This window comes from Azolla caroliniana, unplaced genomic scaffold (assembly GCF_043228905.1).
Source record: "Azolla caroliniana isolate FFs.n. ecotype wild unplaced genomic scaffold, voAzoCaro1.0.p SCAF_15, whole genome shotgun sequence".
NCBI classification, from domain to species: domain Eukaryota; kingdom Viridiplantae; phylum Streptophyta; class Polypodiopsida; order Salviniales; family Salviniaceae; genus Azolla; species Azolla caroliniana.
In genome coordinates, this window is record NW_028230450.1 from 12,122,745 (window position 1) to 12,138,358 (window position 15,614).

General features: G+C 42.6%; 1 protein-coding gene across 1 annotated transcript; it reads left to right on the plus strand.

The window, feature by feature from the left end:
• Nucleotides 1–1,014: 1,014 nt before the first annotated feature.
• Nucleotides 1,015–9,293, plus strand: LOC147854636 (glycine-rich domain-containing protein 2-like). The gene is made up of 10 exons (XM_087331556.1): nucleotides 1,015–1,579; nucleotides 1,667–1,805; nucleotides 4,249–4,497; nucleotides 4,583–5,020; nucleotides 5,135–5,685; nucleotides 5,810–5,925; nucleotides 8,084–8,265; nucleotides 8,367–8,522; nucleotides 8,618–8,762; nucleotides 8,929–9,293. The coding sequence occupies exons 1-10, from the start codon at nucleotides 1,410–1,412 to the stop codon at nucleotides 9,192–9,194; spliced, it is 2,412 nt and encodes an 803-aa protein (XP_087187682.1). The 5' UTR covers nucleotides 1,015–1,409; the 3' UTR covers nucleotides 9,195–9,293.
• Nucleotides 9,294–15,614: the final 6,321 nt, after the last annotated feature.

A 15,614-nucleotide genomic window follows, 5' to 3' on the forward strand; every position in this document is an offset into this window, starting at 1 on the left:
CTTGATTAGCTAAGGTCCCTTCCATTTAATAGCAGTGAAGTGTGCATTATGATTAAGAATAAACAATAACTTGGGAAGCTTTATTATTAGCATTGCCTTGAGGCAACGGTCTTGTGTTTAGTGTTTCATTTTCAAAAGTGATTGTGAAACCAAATCCTTAAAGTTCATTATCTTCAAAGTATAATAATGTTTGTAGCTCTATTAATATAATTTAAGGCAATGACATTGTATTCTACCCTTGGGTTGTCAAAAGAGGTGCCCAAATCCATATATTTAGGGGGCTTACGTGACCTCAAACTAGAAGCATGATTCTTTTAAAAATGAACCTTTGAAGCTTGAACCATTGTATACCATCATGCTCATATATTTTAGTTAACATAAAATGCATAAGAAATTATTTATTAGATCAAATTGGTTAGGATGCCTAAGTGTTTAAATGATGTATAAACTCAACGCTTTCACATTGTGCTTTAGTAGGGTTAAGGATCTTCACTATTCTAAATATATTTAGTCTTTGAAAACTGTGGCTTGGATGGAAAAACCAAATACTACTTATCTTCCAACAAAAAGTTGAGCAATCTAATGTTGACTTTCATGACTCTCGATATGAGAATTCAATCACATGTGGACTTTATTTTCAAGGAAGGTTCCTTGATGATGCTACTAAACATGACTATAAGGTGGAATATGCTTTTAAATATGGCAACACCCCACTACATATTAACGCATGTATGTTGATATATAGCTAAATATGACAACACATTATCTCACACAAGTTTTGAGGATTCCTTGTTTTTAGGTCATTTGCTATTCTATAATATTGTATTCTTACATTTTTATGTCCAAGACATACAAGTCAAAAATTTACGCAATATTTTCTTTCTTGCATTATAATTAAATGGAAGTGGGGCATGATCATGATCTCAAAAGACAAGCAATGGGGGTCAAAGAATAGAGGAAGTAAGCTACTAACACCTCTCACCACCCCCACACGCTAATATCGAATACAAACATTGGCGGTCAAAGAATGGACGAAGTAGCATCCCCCTCGAAGGCAAGGCTCTAATTACATAGAGGTATTTAAGGAAGGGACATTTAACAAACCGACCAATCCATCCAAGGAAGAATCCAAATCAATACAAATAACAATAATATCATTAAGTAACCTACTTTGCTTAATCTGTCTAATAATAATAATTAATTATCTTTTGTTTAGCTCCATCATCATTATCTTATTGGTGTTATTATTGTTAGCATGACTTACTCTATGAACATATCAGGAGATTTTTGACAATCAGTCTATTTTACTTAATCCATCATCTTATAGCCATAATTGAAGATAATCGACTTTTTGTTGGTTGTCTAGATTATTAGTTCACTACTACAATCAAGGACTATTACTATCAAGTATGGATATGGAGAGGGAGAAAGAGGAGAATTGGGGGCGTGCTCAATCTATTGGGTTCAGTGTTGATTTGGTGAGTTCTGCGCAACGTTTGCGGTCCTTTTTGGCCACTGTCGACTGCCACCCATGCCTCTACGTCGAACATGGCCCAGCCCTCTCCAACGCGATACGAAGGTAAAAGAAATATAATCGCTATATTGCTTCTTGATTACTAACTACGACCCACACATATAACACACATGATGATATGTATGCATATAGGTATGAGGAATGTTGGCTCCCTCTTCTTGCTTCGTGCCCGGACGGTTTCACACCTATGGCCGAGTCCTTTGGCCAACCGCTCCCGCTCCGCCCGCCCCTCGACTGCGAGTGGGTTTGGCTTTGCCACCGCCTCAACCCGGTAAAAGCTTCTTTTGATTTCGCATTGCTCCCGACTCCCCATAGCTTTAGGGTTTTAGTTCTTCGTTTCGTAGTCTTCTAGTTTCGGCGAGGAAATACATATGTGATAAGGGAGAGAGAGGGTGTGGAAGAAGGGTAGTTTGGGGGGGGGGAACCAACTGCTAAAACAATCCAAGAAATTTGCCTCCCTTAGTGTGGTAAAACAGATTTTCTGACACTCACGCAAACAAACGAAGATTTGGTAGTGCTTAAGTGTTGTGATTCTCTGTAAACGCTCAAAATGTTTGCTTGATTTGGGAATGTATGTAGATTTTTGCTTGTAAAGAAAGGTCGAGATTCAGCCATGACTTCATCCATGGTGTCAATAACCATACATTAGACTATGGCTATTTGATATAATTGTCGCGTGGACCCTGGAGAGACCTACAGAGACAATTGGGTCAGATGATCGGTTCATATGATATGAATCAGATCCTCCGCGCTTCACGAGAGAGTTCTTATGATATAGGGTCAGTCATTATTTGGATCAGTGACAAAGATACCTGAGATTGGCATGTTTCTACCTGTTTCAGACACTAGGAGTATATACATATAAAGCAATTTTATTGACCCAAATTTACTGGGCAGACATTGCTTTGGGCAAGGATGCTAGTAGATATGTTTAGCCAATTAAAAAAGCAAGTTCATTGAGTTATGGGATACTAGCCATTGCCAGGTAGTGTCTGGGGATCTTGATGGACCCTTTTAAAGGATGTCCTTTTAGTTCCAAGCTTCTAAACAAGTTTCTACCTGTTTCAGACACTAGGAGTATATACATATGAAGCAATTTTATTGACCCAAATTTGCTGAGCAGACATTGCTTTGGGAAGGCCAAACGAGAACTCACTCTGTTTTAAAAGTGCAGAAAATATGCGTGTTATTCATAGATAAGAGAGATTGTGTGTGGTTCTTTGATTTTAGTAATGACATACAATAGAGATGTGAGTGTAAGCATCTATATGAAGAGAAGATGCAAGGCCAAAACAAAAGGTCACAGTGTTCTGAAAGTGCTGACAAACTACTGGAATTAAATAGGCGACACAGAAGGTTGCTTGAGATAAGTTTCTGTTAGAGGTGAAGGGTATATATAGAGAGAGAAGAATGAGACCATAAGCATCTTCATAGGGATGAAAAAGGACCACGAAGAACTCACGCTGCTGACAAAAATGCTGAAAAACTGGGATCATGAGCTTCCAGACAGGTTTGAAAATGCTGAAAAAATGACAAATAAATGGGAGAAAACAAAAGTTGCTTTCCAGGGTCTTTCCTGGAAGGTTTTCCATGATGTTAAGGACTGACCAAAAAGTTGAGTTTATAAGCAATCTGATAAAGATGAAGCCAAAGTAGAACGCCAGAAAATCTGAAAATGCTGAAGAAATGAGACAAAATAGGAGAAATGGGCAATGGTTTTGAGGTTAGTTTTAAATAATTCTTGAGGCAATGTAAACTATTTTACCTCTGCTCAAACATGTCCAAAAATTTAGCAGACTTTGCCTAGTTATACAACCACATGATAGATAGACTACACAATCACCCAAAACGATATATTGTGGGTGGTATGTAATTGTTCTAGATCATTCTAGCAACATCCAGATCCTTCTAGAAACTTCTGAACAGTCCTTCTGATAAAAGTAAGGTTCATCATATCCATTTTTCTGACATCAAGATCTTTCCAGATTGTTCGAAACATAACCGACATCCATTCGATTCCCTCTCAAGAATTCACTGTGCTTTCTATGATGTTATTGTGCCTAAAGAAATAGATCCATAATGACTTTCTGTGAGCCATATCCAGCCACATACGATGTTTTATCCGAAATTTTGAGAATTTGAATCTGGTGTGGGAAGGATTCCAGGATAACTTGTTTGATATGTGCAATTACTCTGGCTGTGCCATGAATTGTTATTAGGCAAGAGAGGCTGTGTGTACTGGAGGAAAGAAACATGTATTAACATCAATTAAATGCTAGATGACCCATAAAACCCAATCATTTGCTTACAAATGTTTGAATCCATGTGTCTCATCAAAGACAAAATAAATTATAAATAACTGATTAGATATGTTTAAAAGTAGAATCTGAGTTTTCCCTCAGCATGCCCTTCGTTGGATGTGCTACGAGCAATGAAAGAGATGAACAGGGGAAAAAAATCGTCCAACAATTAAGAAGGCAGTACTAAAAATGCTGAAAAAGTTAGGTCTTACATAAGAGACAAAGGATTGATATTTTCTAATGGCTTCTCTGAATTACCACATTGCTACCCATAGTGCACGCCCATGATTGCTACCGTTTAGGTTGATATTCTAATGGCTTCAACATCTCTTCCCCAGACCAAGAAAGATTCCTATCCCGTCTTCTGGGGTCCTTGTTTGTGCTGAAGGAGTTCTCATTTTCTTTTCTTTTTAGATCATATATGCGAGAGATTGTGACCATCACTATGGACGCCTCTTGGGTGCCCCACCCTACCTCGACTCTCCTGAGGTTACACAGAACACTCAGAGATTTTGGGAGAAGAGGTTTCCACATGAGCCATACACTCTCGACCTCACCGTGTTTGCTGATCGGCGCATTCATCCTGCCACTGATATACATGAGTCGAAGATCAATTACGATCTTCATGCGGCAGTTGCAAGACAAAGCACATTTTTCTACCAGGTATGCTCATTTTGCTATGCTTTACTTGCTTGTGCATATAGAGACATGGTTCCATTGATCTCCACCTTTGGATTAATTTGAGCAGGTTTCTGAACCACATATGGGAGATGACCAATTCTTGAGGGCTGCAGAACAACGATACAAGGGCTTTTTGGAGTTGTTCAGAATGACCAATGCCAGTTTCTTTCTCGTTCCAACTTATGACATTGACTTGATATGGCATGCTCACCAGCTTGATCCCATAGCTTACAACAAAGACATCACACAGATTCTCGGAAGAGTTCTAGGGCATGATGATTCTGATTCCGACCGAACCCCTGGCCATAAGCTACAACAAGGTTTTGATCAAACTTGTAAGTTATGGCTTGAAACCTATGGTATCATATACGAGCGAGCTGGTGCCATGTACAGAGGTGAGCCTCCAAGTGCAATTCCCAGGTCAATGTCATTACAAAGCATGCTTCCTGAAGTTGTGGGAACCCCACTAGACTATACACCGATTGCAAGCCGGAAATTAATGAAAGTATGTATGGTTGCTTCTTACTTCCCTTCCTAACTTTGCGATCTCCTTGACGGGAACATGTTTTGTATTCCTTTCTCCCTCTTATAAGCATATTTACTGACTCTTTGAGCACAGGTGTTTCTGGCGGTAGTTGCAGCTCGGAATGTTCCGACCAGCCAAAAGGGCAAGCTGACCGTCAGGTTGCAGATGCAGCGTAAAGCCAGTTCCTTTCAGTTGGATACTCCAGCTGCACCATTATCATCAGAAGTAACATGGAACCAAAAATGGACATTTGGAGTTGAAATATCAACAAAAGGCTTAATCTTGGTGTTGCGACTTCGGCGTTCGAATACAATTAAACAGATATTGCAATTTAAGCGTCCTCGTACCAAGGTTTTAGGGAAATTGCATCTTTCATGGAAGAAGGTGCTGGAATCCCCATCCCTTGCCTTCAACGGTTGGGTCAGTCTTGAGACCACCAATTCTCAGAAGCCAGAACCATCCCTGTTTATATCTGTATCTTTAACTCCTCCACAGCCGGCACCACAGTTGTTGCGTACCATCAACTCTATAGCCACCGACGACACAGGCACAATGCAAACTTGGGTTCGTAAACAGCCTGGACGCTGGTTAACTAGGACTGTACTAGACCATGCTAATAGGGAAGTCTTCATCATCCGTGTCAGGTATTTTATATAAATGATCAATAGCGAAATATTCATTCATTGAGTAAGCATTGTGTGTTTGGGAATGCAAGTATCTTTGATTTTGAATCATGAACAGTCAGCTGTGATCTACATCTCTGACTAGGTACTCTGGTGGAAAAAGCTTTGATTACAAACGAATAAATGAAAGTGAGAAGTGCATTTACATTCATCAAGGTGGCTGGCAGTACAACGATCGTACTGATAAAGGGACTGCTCCAGGTACTGTGAATGAGTGTACTACTTCCAAGACAGTTTCTAAATAATAATAACCTCTAAATTGTTTCTACTTATCTTCATACAACCCAGTCGGAGAATAGATAGTAAAAAGAAGCGAAGACACCCAGACGTCTGATTTTCGTTCCATAGCCAGACGCATCTTGGTGGTGGTTATTAGATTCTCTGTGACAAAGAGATATGGTAGTGGTAGTGTACGACTATACATATGTATGCGAGACTTGCACCTACCGTATCCTGATAGCTGGATGCGGTTCCTTGGGCCCGTGCTATGTTGCGGCTGCATCTCTATTCATGAAATATGAATCGTTTGAGTGACATGGAAACATGCTGGCAATGCCAATAGGTTAGGAAACCTACAGGCTTGAGTGGTATATGGAGCATATGATGACTGGACACTTCTTGTTTTCTCGCAGATCAAGTTACATACTACCTTGGACAGTAATCGTGGCAATTTCCATTGCCTCTACCCAGTTTTCCTGACCTTTGATGCCTGTTTTTCATTATTCTTTTGTCCTCTGTTATCTCCTTCTTGTTTTTGCCCCTCAACCTTAGCAAAAATCACCATCCCCACTGTTGTCTCTGTTTTCTGCACAAGGCCTATGTTACTACATATTTCTGAATATCCCCTGATACTGGAGTCAATAGATTCCTGCCTACCCCAACATGGTGTTGAAGGCCATAAGATGCCAACAGTATGGGAGATCATCAGACCACACAAGCAAGAATTAGTGAGCACCTAAAATTTGCAGCATGCACACTGCCTTGTTATTGTTCATGTGTTCAATTTAGCCTAGCTAGTGGTGCATCTGAAGGCGTGGAATGAACACACTAGCATGATGGTGATAGACAAAGAAAAGCTACAGAGGGAATATATGCATAAATGACGAATTAAGTGCCTATGATTACATTGGCACCTGGCCGCCCACGCGCTCATTTCACTTTCATCGAGGCCAAATGCATTCACCTGGGGACCATCTTTATTGTAAAACCACATTACACAACAAGGGGATGCTGGCAACTATGCAGTAAAGCATATATCCTTGCCTGCATTCAATTCGTGGCCCTACCAGCCCTCATGGATGTAAGGATGTGGTCTTCTTGGAACCCTTACCCTTGTGCACAAAAATGAGATTGAGAGCTTCCATCAAAAGAAAAAATTCTGCAAAAGCAGAGAATTTAGGTTCCAAAGTAATGAAAGGAGAAGTGAGAAATTTGGAAGCAAAGGTCTAAAAGTTTGCAGAAGCAGAAATGAAACATTTTGCAGAAGTAGGATGTCCAGAATTCTGAACACAAACCCATTGAAACGTACTATTGCCATCAAAGAAGAGATTCGTGTTGCTTTTCATTTCAGAGAACAAAAAACTCCATTAAATCGAAAACCAGTGAGTCTTTTCGTAAGCACCAATTTCAGTTAGAAAGAGTCACCTGACAACCATTTCTAGCTGTTTTCTGTGGAATGCAGTGCGACCATTCATACAATGCCTCTGCATATTAGTCTTATGATAATAATAATAATAGTTGGCAGGTTTTGTTTCCATGTTATGCAGTCATCATCAAATAAGGCCATTATGAAGGATGTCCAAATGGTGGATCTGGATATATGTGTTATGTTCATGAAGCATTCATTGCTCAAGCGCAGTGGAATGTAGCGATCACAGTCAAGGTGTCAAAGACATGTGTAAGCTGCTCAGCAACCATCTATGCTAACAATGGGCTGTACTAAATCTTCTCCAGAAAGGAAATAGTAGCTATTCCTCCCCCATAATGTGTTGGTCATACGTAAAGGGCATGAGGCTCGCGTAATGCATTAGGATATTATTCAGCATGCTGGTGAAAACAAAGCTCACAATGAGTGAGGGTTTATTAGTGTAAACCCATGTTAGCAACATGCACTTTTTCATGATATATGTCAAGATATATTTGTAAGGTTTCTAAGAGATGAGACCTAGATATAAAACATCATGTGAAAGGAAATCTAAGGCATTTATAATTCCAGCCACAATCATTAATAATCAGCTCAGTTTTGTGTATTTCAAGCAAAACCTCTGGCCCCACCCCCCATAATTCATCACATTTTGTAATCTGTTATGCTTTTATAATCATTTCCATAGCGTCACACATCCTCTTGTTGTACATGCAGCCAATATAGTGACAACTGCACATCAAATTGTGACTGGCCTAGAAACAAAAGAAGAATTATCCATGCAAAGATGTTGGGGTTTCTTTGGAAATAGTACCCAACTTATTGTGACCAGATCAAGAGCATCACCTGGCCAGATTTGGAGTCCTCTTCTAGAGCTTGATGGAAATCTCCGAAATCAGGTTTACATGCCACCCATAATGAGAAAGAAACATGATGGATGTTTCAATAGTAGACATTTGCATATATACTTTAAAGGGGTGCTCTTCTTTGCATGATACAGATAAGTCTAGAATGTGGTAGGAAACTAGAGTACGAGGTGAAAGGAGCAAGTGAAAAAGATGAAGCAGGTTTTGTGACTCTTATACGTTATGACACCACTGATATGCCTTTTGGACGAGCAACAGCACTCTTCAATTGGAGAACCGGTGCCATGGAGGTTTAGTTTATATCATTGTCTCTAAATTAAATTGTTGTATACTTCCTTTTGTAACTCGTAGTTGTCAATGCTAACATTATCGGTGAATGCTCTAGGTCTCCCCGAATGAAAGTGTTATCCTTGTGTTACTATTGTCAACAATAATTTCCATGTCTGTATTTGACATGGAGGGTTTGGATGTTGAATTCAAGCCAAATCCTGCTTTTCCAAATCGATCGACGCAATCTTCTAATGAATGGGGTTAGTATAAATATGTCTGTCTATATCCAATAGATTTATCACAAGTCTACTGCTTTATTGTTTTAGCCATTTTCCCATGTGTGATGGGAGAAGGCTGATTTTGAAAGCAGGTCACCATAGATAAATATTTTGGTGAAATGTTTGAGATTCGTTTTTACAATTGTAGGCTCTGTTATCTTGAGAGGAAATACTTCATCCACATCCATGATGCCATATTATTGTTGGTGGGGCATTTCACCAATTCTATGGGTCTACCAGTTTTATGACTATAACAATGTTCTTGTTGGAGCATCAGCATGTGTAGCTACTGGGGCATGCGGTGGCGGTGGCAGTGGTTGTGGTGGAACAGCTTGTGGCGGTGGCAGTGTTAGTGCCGGCGGTGGGGCCGGTTGTACTGCAGTTTGTGGTGGTGGGGGTTGTGGTGTTGCTTGATTGCAAGTTTTTATTACCTAGATTTGTTTCTCTTGTACAACAGTAGCATTGGAACCTATTGACAATTGATCAATAATAAGTATATTAACTGTATATCTCCATGTATTCTTTTGGACACGTACTGACATGCAAACGCCGTTCTAGCTGAGTACTTCATGTATCGCGAACAACATACCTCAATCATTTCTGATGGATGCATCAAGGTCAGTTTCCTGGAATTAGTCAGCTGGATAATCGAACTAATGAGATTCTATCCTGGTGGTGAGTTGTGATACCTAGATCTGAAAGAAGAAATGATATGCATAGTTTTTTGCATGTGTGCATAGTGTTGAAGGATTTCCTAAAGTAGTTCATTCATGATCACATTGGCTTTGATGCATGGAACCCCTCCTTATAGAGCTAGTATCGGGTCAACGCTCAAGCTTACATAGGAAACTTTTCTCCTTGTAATGAAAGACTTATATTTATAGGAGGAGAGCACAAAAGCTCAAGGACAGAGCTCATTTTGAAATCAAAATTGGGTTGACAAGAGCAGATTTGTGCAAAGTTTGGCAAAGGAATGGGCAAATGCCGGTTGTATGGAACATGTAGAGAATAGAGAGGGCATGTTATTGATTTGTTTGTAAAGCAATTCTCGAATTTGATGCACCAAGAGAGATTCCCAACAAGAGAGATTCCCAGTTGTGAACATGCGTGTGTTAATGGACCAAGAGAGATTCCCAACAAGTATCTTTGCATTTGATCTTGAAGAATCATTCTAGAACCGTTTCACATTCTTGGCAAGCTGTTAAGGATGGAATGGGTCACGTTCAACAAAGTTCATTTAAATATAGCTACCTTAGAAATTGGCAAATTTGCTATTGACATTTTGCTCCCAAATTTGACCAAAACTTTGACCCCTTGAGACTTGCATTGCCACGTTCGTCACATTGCTTGAGTGGACCATTGTTCTGTGACCAATAAATGTGGGAGAATTATGATAAGAAGATCAAGGGCATGAGAAGACTGATTTCCCTCAACTGACATAAGACCTCTAGTGAACTCAATACATATGTTGTTCGCAAGAATGGCTATCCTCTAACATCTTGAATTCTTAGACATCATAGTCACAACCTAATGGTATGACTATTGATTGGCACTTGTTTACATGATCTTGGAACTCATCAACAAGACACATACAAAAAAACAAACATGTTGTCCATAGGACAGAAATATAAATACATAATATGTAAACTCGCCGGTAGGTAGAAAAGTAGGTGAGGAAATAGGTAGAACTAGAATAAGTTGAGTTTTTTGCCCTCACAATCAGCTGATGGCTCGGCTCTGTCTAAAGAATAGAAATATATAAACCGAGATCTACATACCTCAAAAGGGGAGAGATCTAGATTATTTAGCGAGGTTAATATCGTGGCATTGAGCTCTGCACAAACTGTTTTCAGCCGAGAGCCGTGTACTGTGATCACTGTGAGCTTTCTCATTTAATATAAGTCTCGTTCTTACTATTCCTTCATCTGTGTATTCTCCCCGTACTTGTAAACCGAGCTACGTCTATGACTAACGGGTTGTAGCCTGTGTACGCTCCTCGTTCCCATAACATCTTCTCGGTGCAGAAGAGGCTTCCACGTAACACGACCCCTTGATACCGATAGCCTGTGGGCTCATCGAAGGTGTTTCCCCCAGAAACGGTTAACACAATTTGGCACGCCCGGTTAAAACTGTAAGGTCACAACAAACTACGTAGGAGGCAAACCTCAGCCGCCATTACGGCGCCCAATCGCATCACGCGGTCTCGGCCACCTGCCCGACACCCTGAGCCAGTTGAAGGAACTTCCGACTCGGCGGTCACTGACCAATATTTCCAGGACCTATTAGAGGCTCACTGGTTGCAATCCTCACCACTCGATACCCAGTCGCGAGTTGATTCCGCACCAACCTCCCCCCGCCAAGCCCTCCAGAGGTCACCCAACTTGACCCTAACCCTTTTCGGGCTTTACCTGAAGACTCGGATCTCGATACCATGCATTACCCTTATCCACAATATACAGATGGCCCCGACGCGGAATCACACACTCGTGCTTTCATGTCCACATGGCAGGCCAACCACTCGACGCAGTGGTTATCGGCTACCGAAATCAAGTTCTCCAAAATCACGGAATTTGCTCTATCCCTCGATGGGCCGACTGCTCGATGGTATTCCCACCTCGACGTGGGGGAGGTCACAACATTCCAAGACGTCCGAACAAAGTTTCTAGAATTATTTCACCGCGAAGTTCCGAAGCGTGAACTGCTTCGGCAGTTCTTTTCCATGAGCCAAGAACCTCACGAGACGGTCGCCCAGTTCACGATCCAGTTTCAGGATCTCTACCGACAACTGGCCGACGATGTCTCCGCTCATCACATTCCGGCTACCTTCCTTTCTAGCTTACGGGAGCCTCTACGGACGACTCTCGCACTTACCAATTTCTCTAACCAGACGATCGAGCAAGTCATCGCACGATTCCTCTCCATGGGCTCTTTGCAAAGCACCCTTCCTCAGGAGGACAAATGTTTCCGACAAGCCCTTCGATGCACCGCCTTCTCGGGCTCACGCCATCTAGCTCTCGAGTGCCCTCACCGGCTACATTGTCCAATCTGTCAGTCCTGATCCCACACGATCGAACAATGCAAATACAACATGCTCAATCGCGCAACGACAGCTCCGGTTCGCTAGATCAAGCCTCGAAATACATACTCACGGTAGGACGAACGTCAGTCATACCAACATCGGGAGAACGAGCGACCACGATCCCCGGATCGTCAGCGCCGCGACGACGACCGCTACCGCCACGACAACCGCCATGACCAATACCGCGATGACCAATATAGAGCAAACGATGAGTATGACCGGTACGATGACGACCGGGATGACCGGTACGATCAACGGTATTCACGAAACGATAGAAGAAACTCGTACAGAGGTTCGTGGAACAATCGACGGCATAACGACAATCGTCGTCGGGACCCCCCTCCAAACGTACCGCACAACTCTCTTCCCCATAACGCGCCACGGGCCAACACGCCTACACAAGCGGCCCGAAACCGCTCACAACCTTTCCCACACACTGAGCACAGTGACACCAGCAACTCGGCATTTGTTACCTGCTTTAAGTGTAACGAGACGACGCATCAATCGCGAGTCGACCACAGAACCGGAGGGGACCCAACATCAAAAATCAAAGGAGGCCAGCCTGACCTCCACGGCCATGGTACCAGTAGAGTCATGGCTCCAAGTAGGTAGGATCGAGCATGGACAAACAACGCAGATATCAGAGGAGGAAGTCCTCGGTTACAAAGACCTCCCCGTAGAGGCATACGAGTTTAGTGCACTACTTCGACTAGGCACAACATATGAGTTAATGGATTTCCTCGCGCACGCCCAAGTAGCTGCCGCCGCTCGTATGGCCGAGGAGCACACGAAAACCAAGATGACCCAACGCGCTCTAATGGGAGAAATCGAACCACACGAGGATCGCGCCTTATAGAAGATAGGGCGGAAGAAGCAAGCACAAAATGCTTCTCTCCTCATGGAGTTACCAGATCTGAACACGACCTTAGTCGAGGCATATCGAAATCTGCATCACACAACTCAGGCAGTCAATGACATGGCCCAACGTATCAAAACGACACAACAGCAAGCCAAACGGGCCACCGAGTTATGGCAAGCCGCCGAGCAGAAACTGGTGTCATTAGAGCAGCAACATCAAGAACAACCGCCCTTAAGCCTCCTTGCCCCAAGAAACGATGTCCCACTAGCCCCTCTACCGAACCCGAGCCTGAGTGTTATTGTTACTGAAGCACACAACGACAACACAGCTCACCCCAGGGTAGCCACGGTCGATGCAAGCACAATGACGGATTCGTTACAGACAAGCAAGACATCGTCACGGGTAGATAAAAGCCCGCACCCCCAAACCAGCCACGCTTCCACGCAAACGCCACCACCACTTGTTGTCATGGAAAGATCTACACAGACGGACAGGGAACCCACTCCCCGGAACCAGCAAGCTACAACCCAGACAGGGCCTCCCCTCCATGACTACCAAGAGGAGCTTAAGGCCCAGATTGCTCTGGCCGAGTTAGCAGAACAAAACCACAACAACATTATTAGCCAACTATGGGAACAAGCAGCGGGCCGTGAAACTGACCTCAAGCGACTGCTTGCTGAAAGCTCGGCCGCACTCAAAGGACAAGAAAGAGAGGTGATGAACCTGCAGGTCTCTATCACCAAGACCAAAGAACGATTCATCAAAGAAGGAAAGCGGAATAGCCAATGGGAACGCGAGCTATTCGCAAACAACCAGGAATTACGCTGTCAACAAAGGGCATTACAAGAATTGGCAAACGAACACATGCAAACGTGGAGGATCTCTGAAGAGCAAAGGGCGAAAATTTCCAATGCTTATCACCAATTGCAAACAGAGGACATCGCCGCCAGGGAACGACAACAGGACGCTTGGAGACAGGAAATGGACGAAACTGTAGCTCAGCTCACCAAACCTTACAAGCAGACAATCGTGCTTGTAACTGCAAAAGCAAAAGAAAACCAAGCTACTCTGGCGCTCCTCATCCGCAAATTCCAAGAAGACGCCAAGGCCGCAAGGGAGGAAGTGGAAGTTCACCGAGCTAGCATCGGCATGGACGATACTAAAATAAATATCCTAATCAATAAATATCACCAGCAATTCACCAAGAAGATCGAGGAAACGCTCAATTGGGTATGGCAAGAATGGTCAGCCCAAGCCGTTGAACTACACATATTATGCGCGGATGTCGAGAACCGAAGGAAGGAGGGCCGAGGGTTTTACAAGATGGATGACACCAGCATCCAGACCCTCCGTGAAGACTTGACTGAGGAATATCATACCTTAGCAGCATCCCACATCGCGGCCATCGAGCAACTTCTAGAGGAATTCAACGACGATCAAATGATGTTCCGTTTAGACGCTGAAGCTTACGAGGAGGAACGCCTAGCTACCGTGACTAACAAAGCTCCCACGACCGATGAGCACGAACCCAAGCCACCCACCACGGAAGCTAGACAGGATATCCTCTGCATATTAGAAGAGGATTAAAACAAACCCATAAGCCCATGTATAAATGGGCAACTTTTGTAAACTTTTTTGTTTTTGCAAAATCCGTGGTTATACCTCCACATTGTGAATCGTGGGTCCGACGGACAAAGTCCTGTCCCACGGGCGTGCCAGGTGTTGTCCATAGGCCAGAAATATAAATACATAATATGTAAACTCGTCGGTAAGTAGAAAAGTAGGTGAGGAAATAGGTAGAAGTAGAATAAATCGACTTTTTAGCCCTCACAATCAGCCGATGGCTCGGCTCTGTCTAAAGAAGAGAAATATATAAACCGAGATTTGCATACCTCGAAGGGGGAGAGATCTAGATTATTTAGCGAGGTTAATATCGTGGCACTGACCTTTGCACAAACTGTTTTCAGCCGAGAGCCGTGTACTGTGATCACTGTGAGCTTTCTCATTTAATATAAGTCTCGTTCTTATTGTTCCTTCATCTGTGTATTCTCCCTGTACTCGTAAACCGAGCTACGTCTATGACTAACGGGTTGTAGCCCGTGTACGCTCCTCGTTACCATAACGTCTTCTCGGTGCAGAAGAGGCTTCCACGTAACACGACCCCTTGATACCGATAGCTTGTGGCCTCATCGAAGGTGTTTCCCCTAGAAACGGTTAACAAAACATAGCTACATCCATACAAACAATTCTAAAATTTAATTTTTTAATTTAAAAAAAATAGAACAATTAGTAAAAATAAAAATAAAAATAAGATAAAAAACATTAGAAAATTTTTGTTGCGTCATTGCGTGATGACTAAAGCATGCCGCTTTCTGCATCACACAATGACACAATTAGTGACCCTATTATGTAGTCGTGTGATTGTGAAAATTTCCTTCATGATCCTTGCTAGTCTTCGATGAGCAGCATGTTGTAGACAAGGTCGTCTGATGCGGAAGGTCAAATAGCATTCGATTCGTGTTGAGTACCTGCGTATGACAGTTTCTGAGATCGTGCACAGAGAGAGAGAGAGAGAGAGAGAGAGAGGCACAAAAGAGTCTTTCTATTCAATAGAAACAACAATACAACCAACCTTACAAAAAGGTTACAAGGTCACTATATATAGTGACCGACTTAGGGCAACTACCATTTATGCTAATTACACAAATGGCCCAAACTTGATCTATACAAAGGGATAGTGTGAATACATCCATTATACACTTGTATTCGACACTCCCCCGTAATGGGCGTATACATGGGTTATCTAAGATTACAGGTATAAACCTAGGTTCTCCGACATATCCGTTTTGTTCGAGTCGGCAGGGTCCGAAGGCAGAAGACCGGACTGGTCGGGTCG

Bases quoted from the DNA above. Each gene is read 5' to 3' on its own strand.
- LOC147854636 (XM_087331556.1), top strand. From the start codon at position 1,410: ATGGATATGGAGAGGGAGAAAGAGGAGAATTGGGGGCGTGCTCAATCT. The intron at 1,806-4,248 runs GTAAAAGCTTCT...TTTTCTTTTTAG, and splicing joins TTTGCCACCGCCTCAACCCG to ATCATATATGCGAGAGATTG. The intron at 5,926-8,083 runs GTACTGTGAATG...TTGTACATGCAG, and splicing joins TGATAAAGGGACTGCTCCAG to CCAATATAGTGACAACTGCA.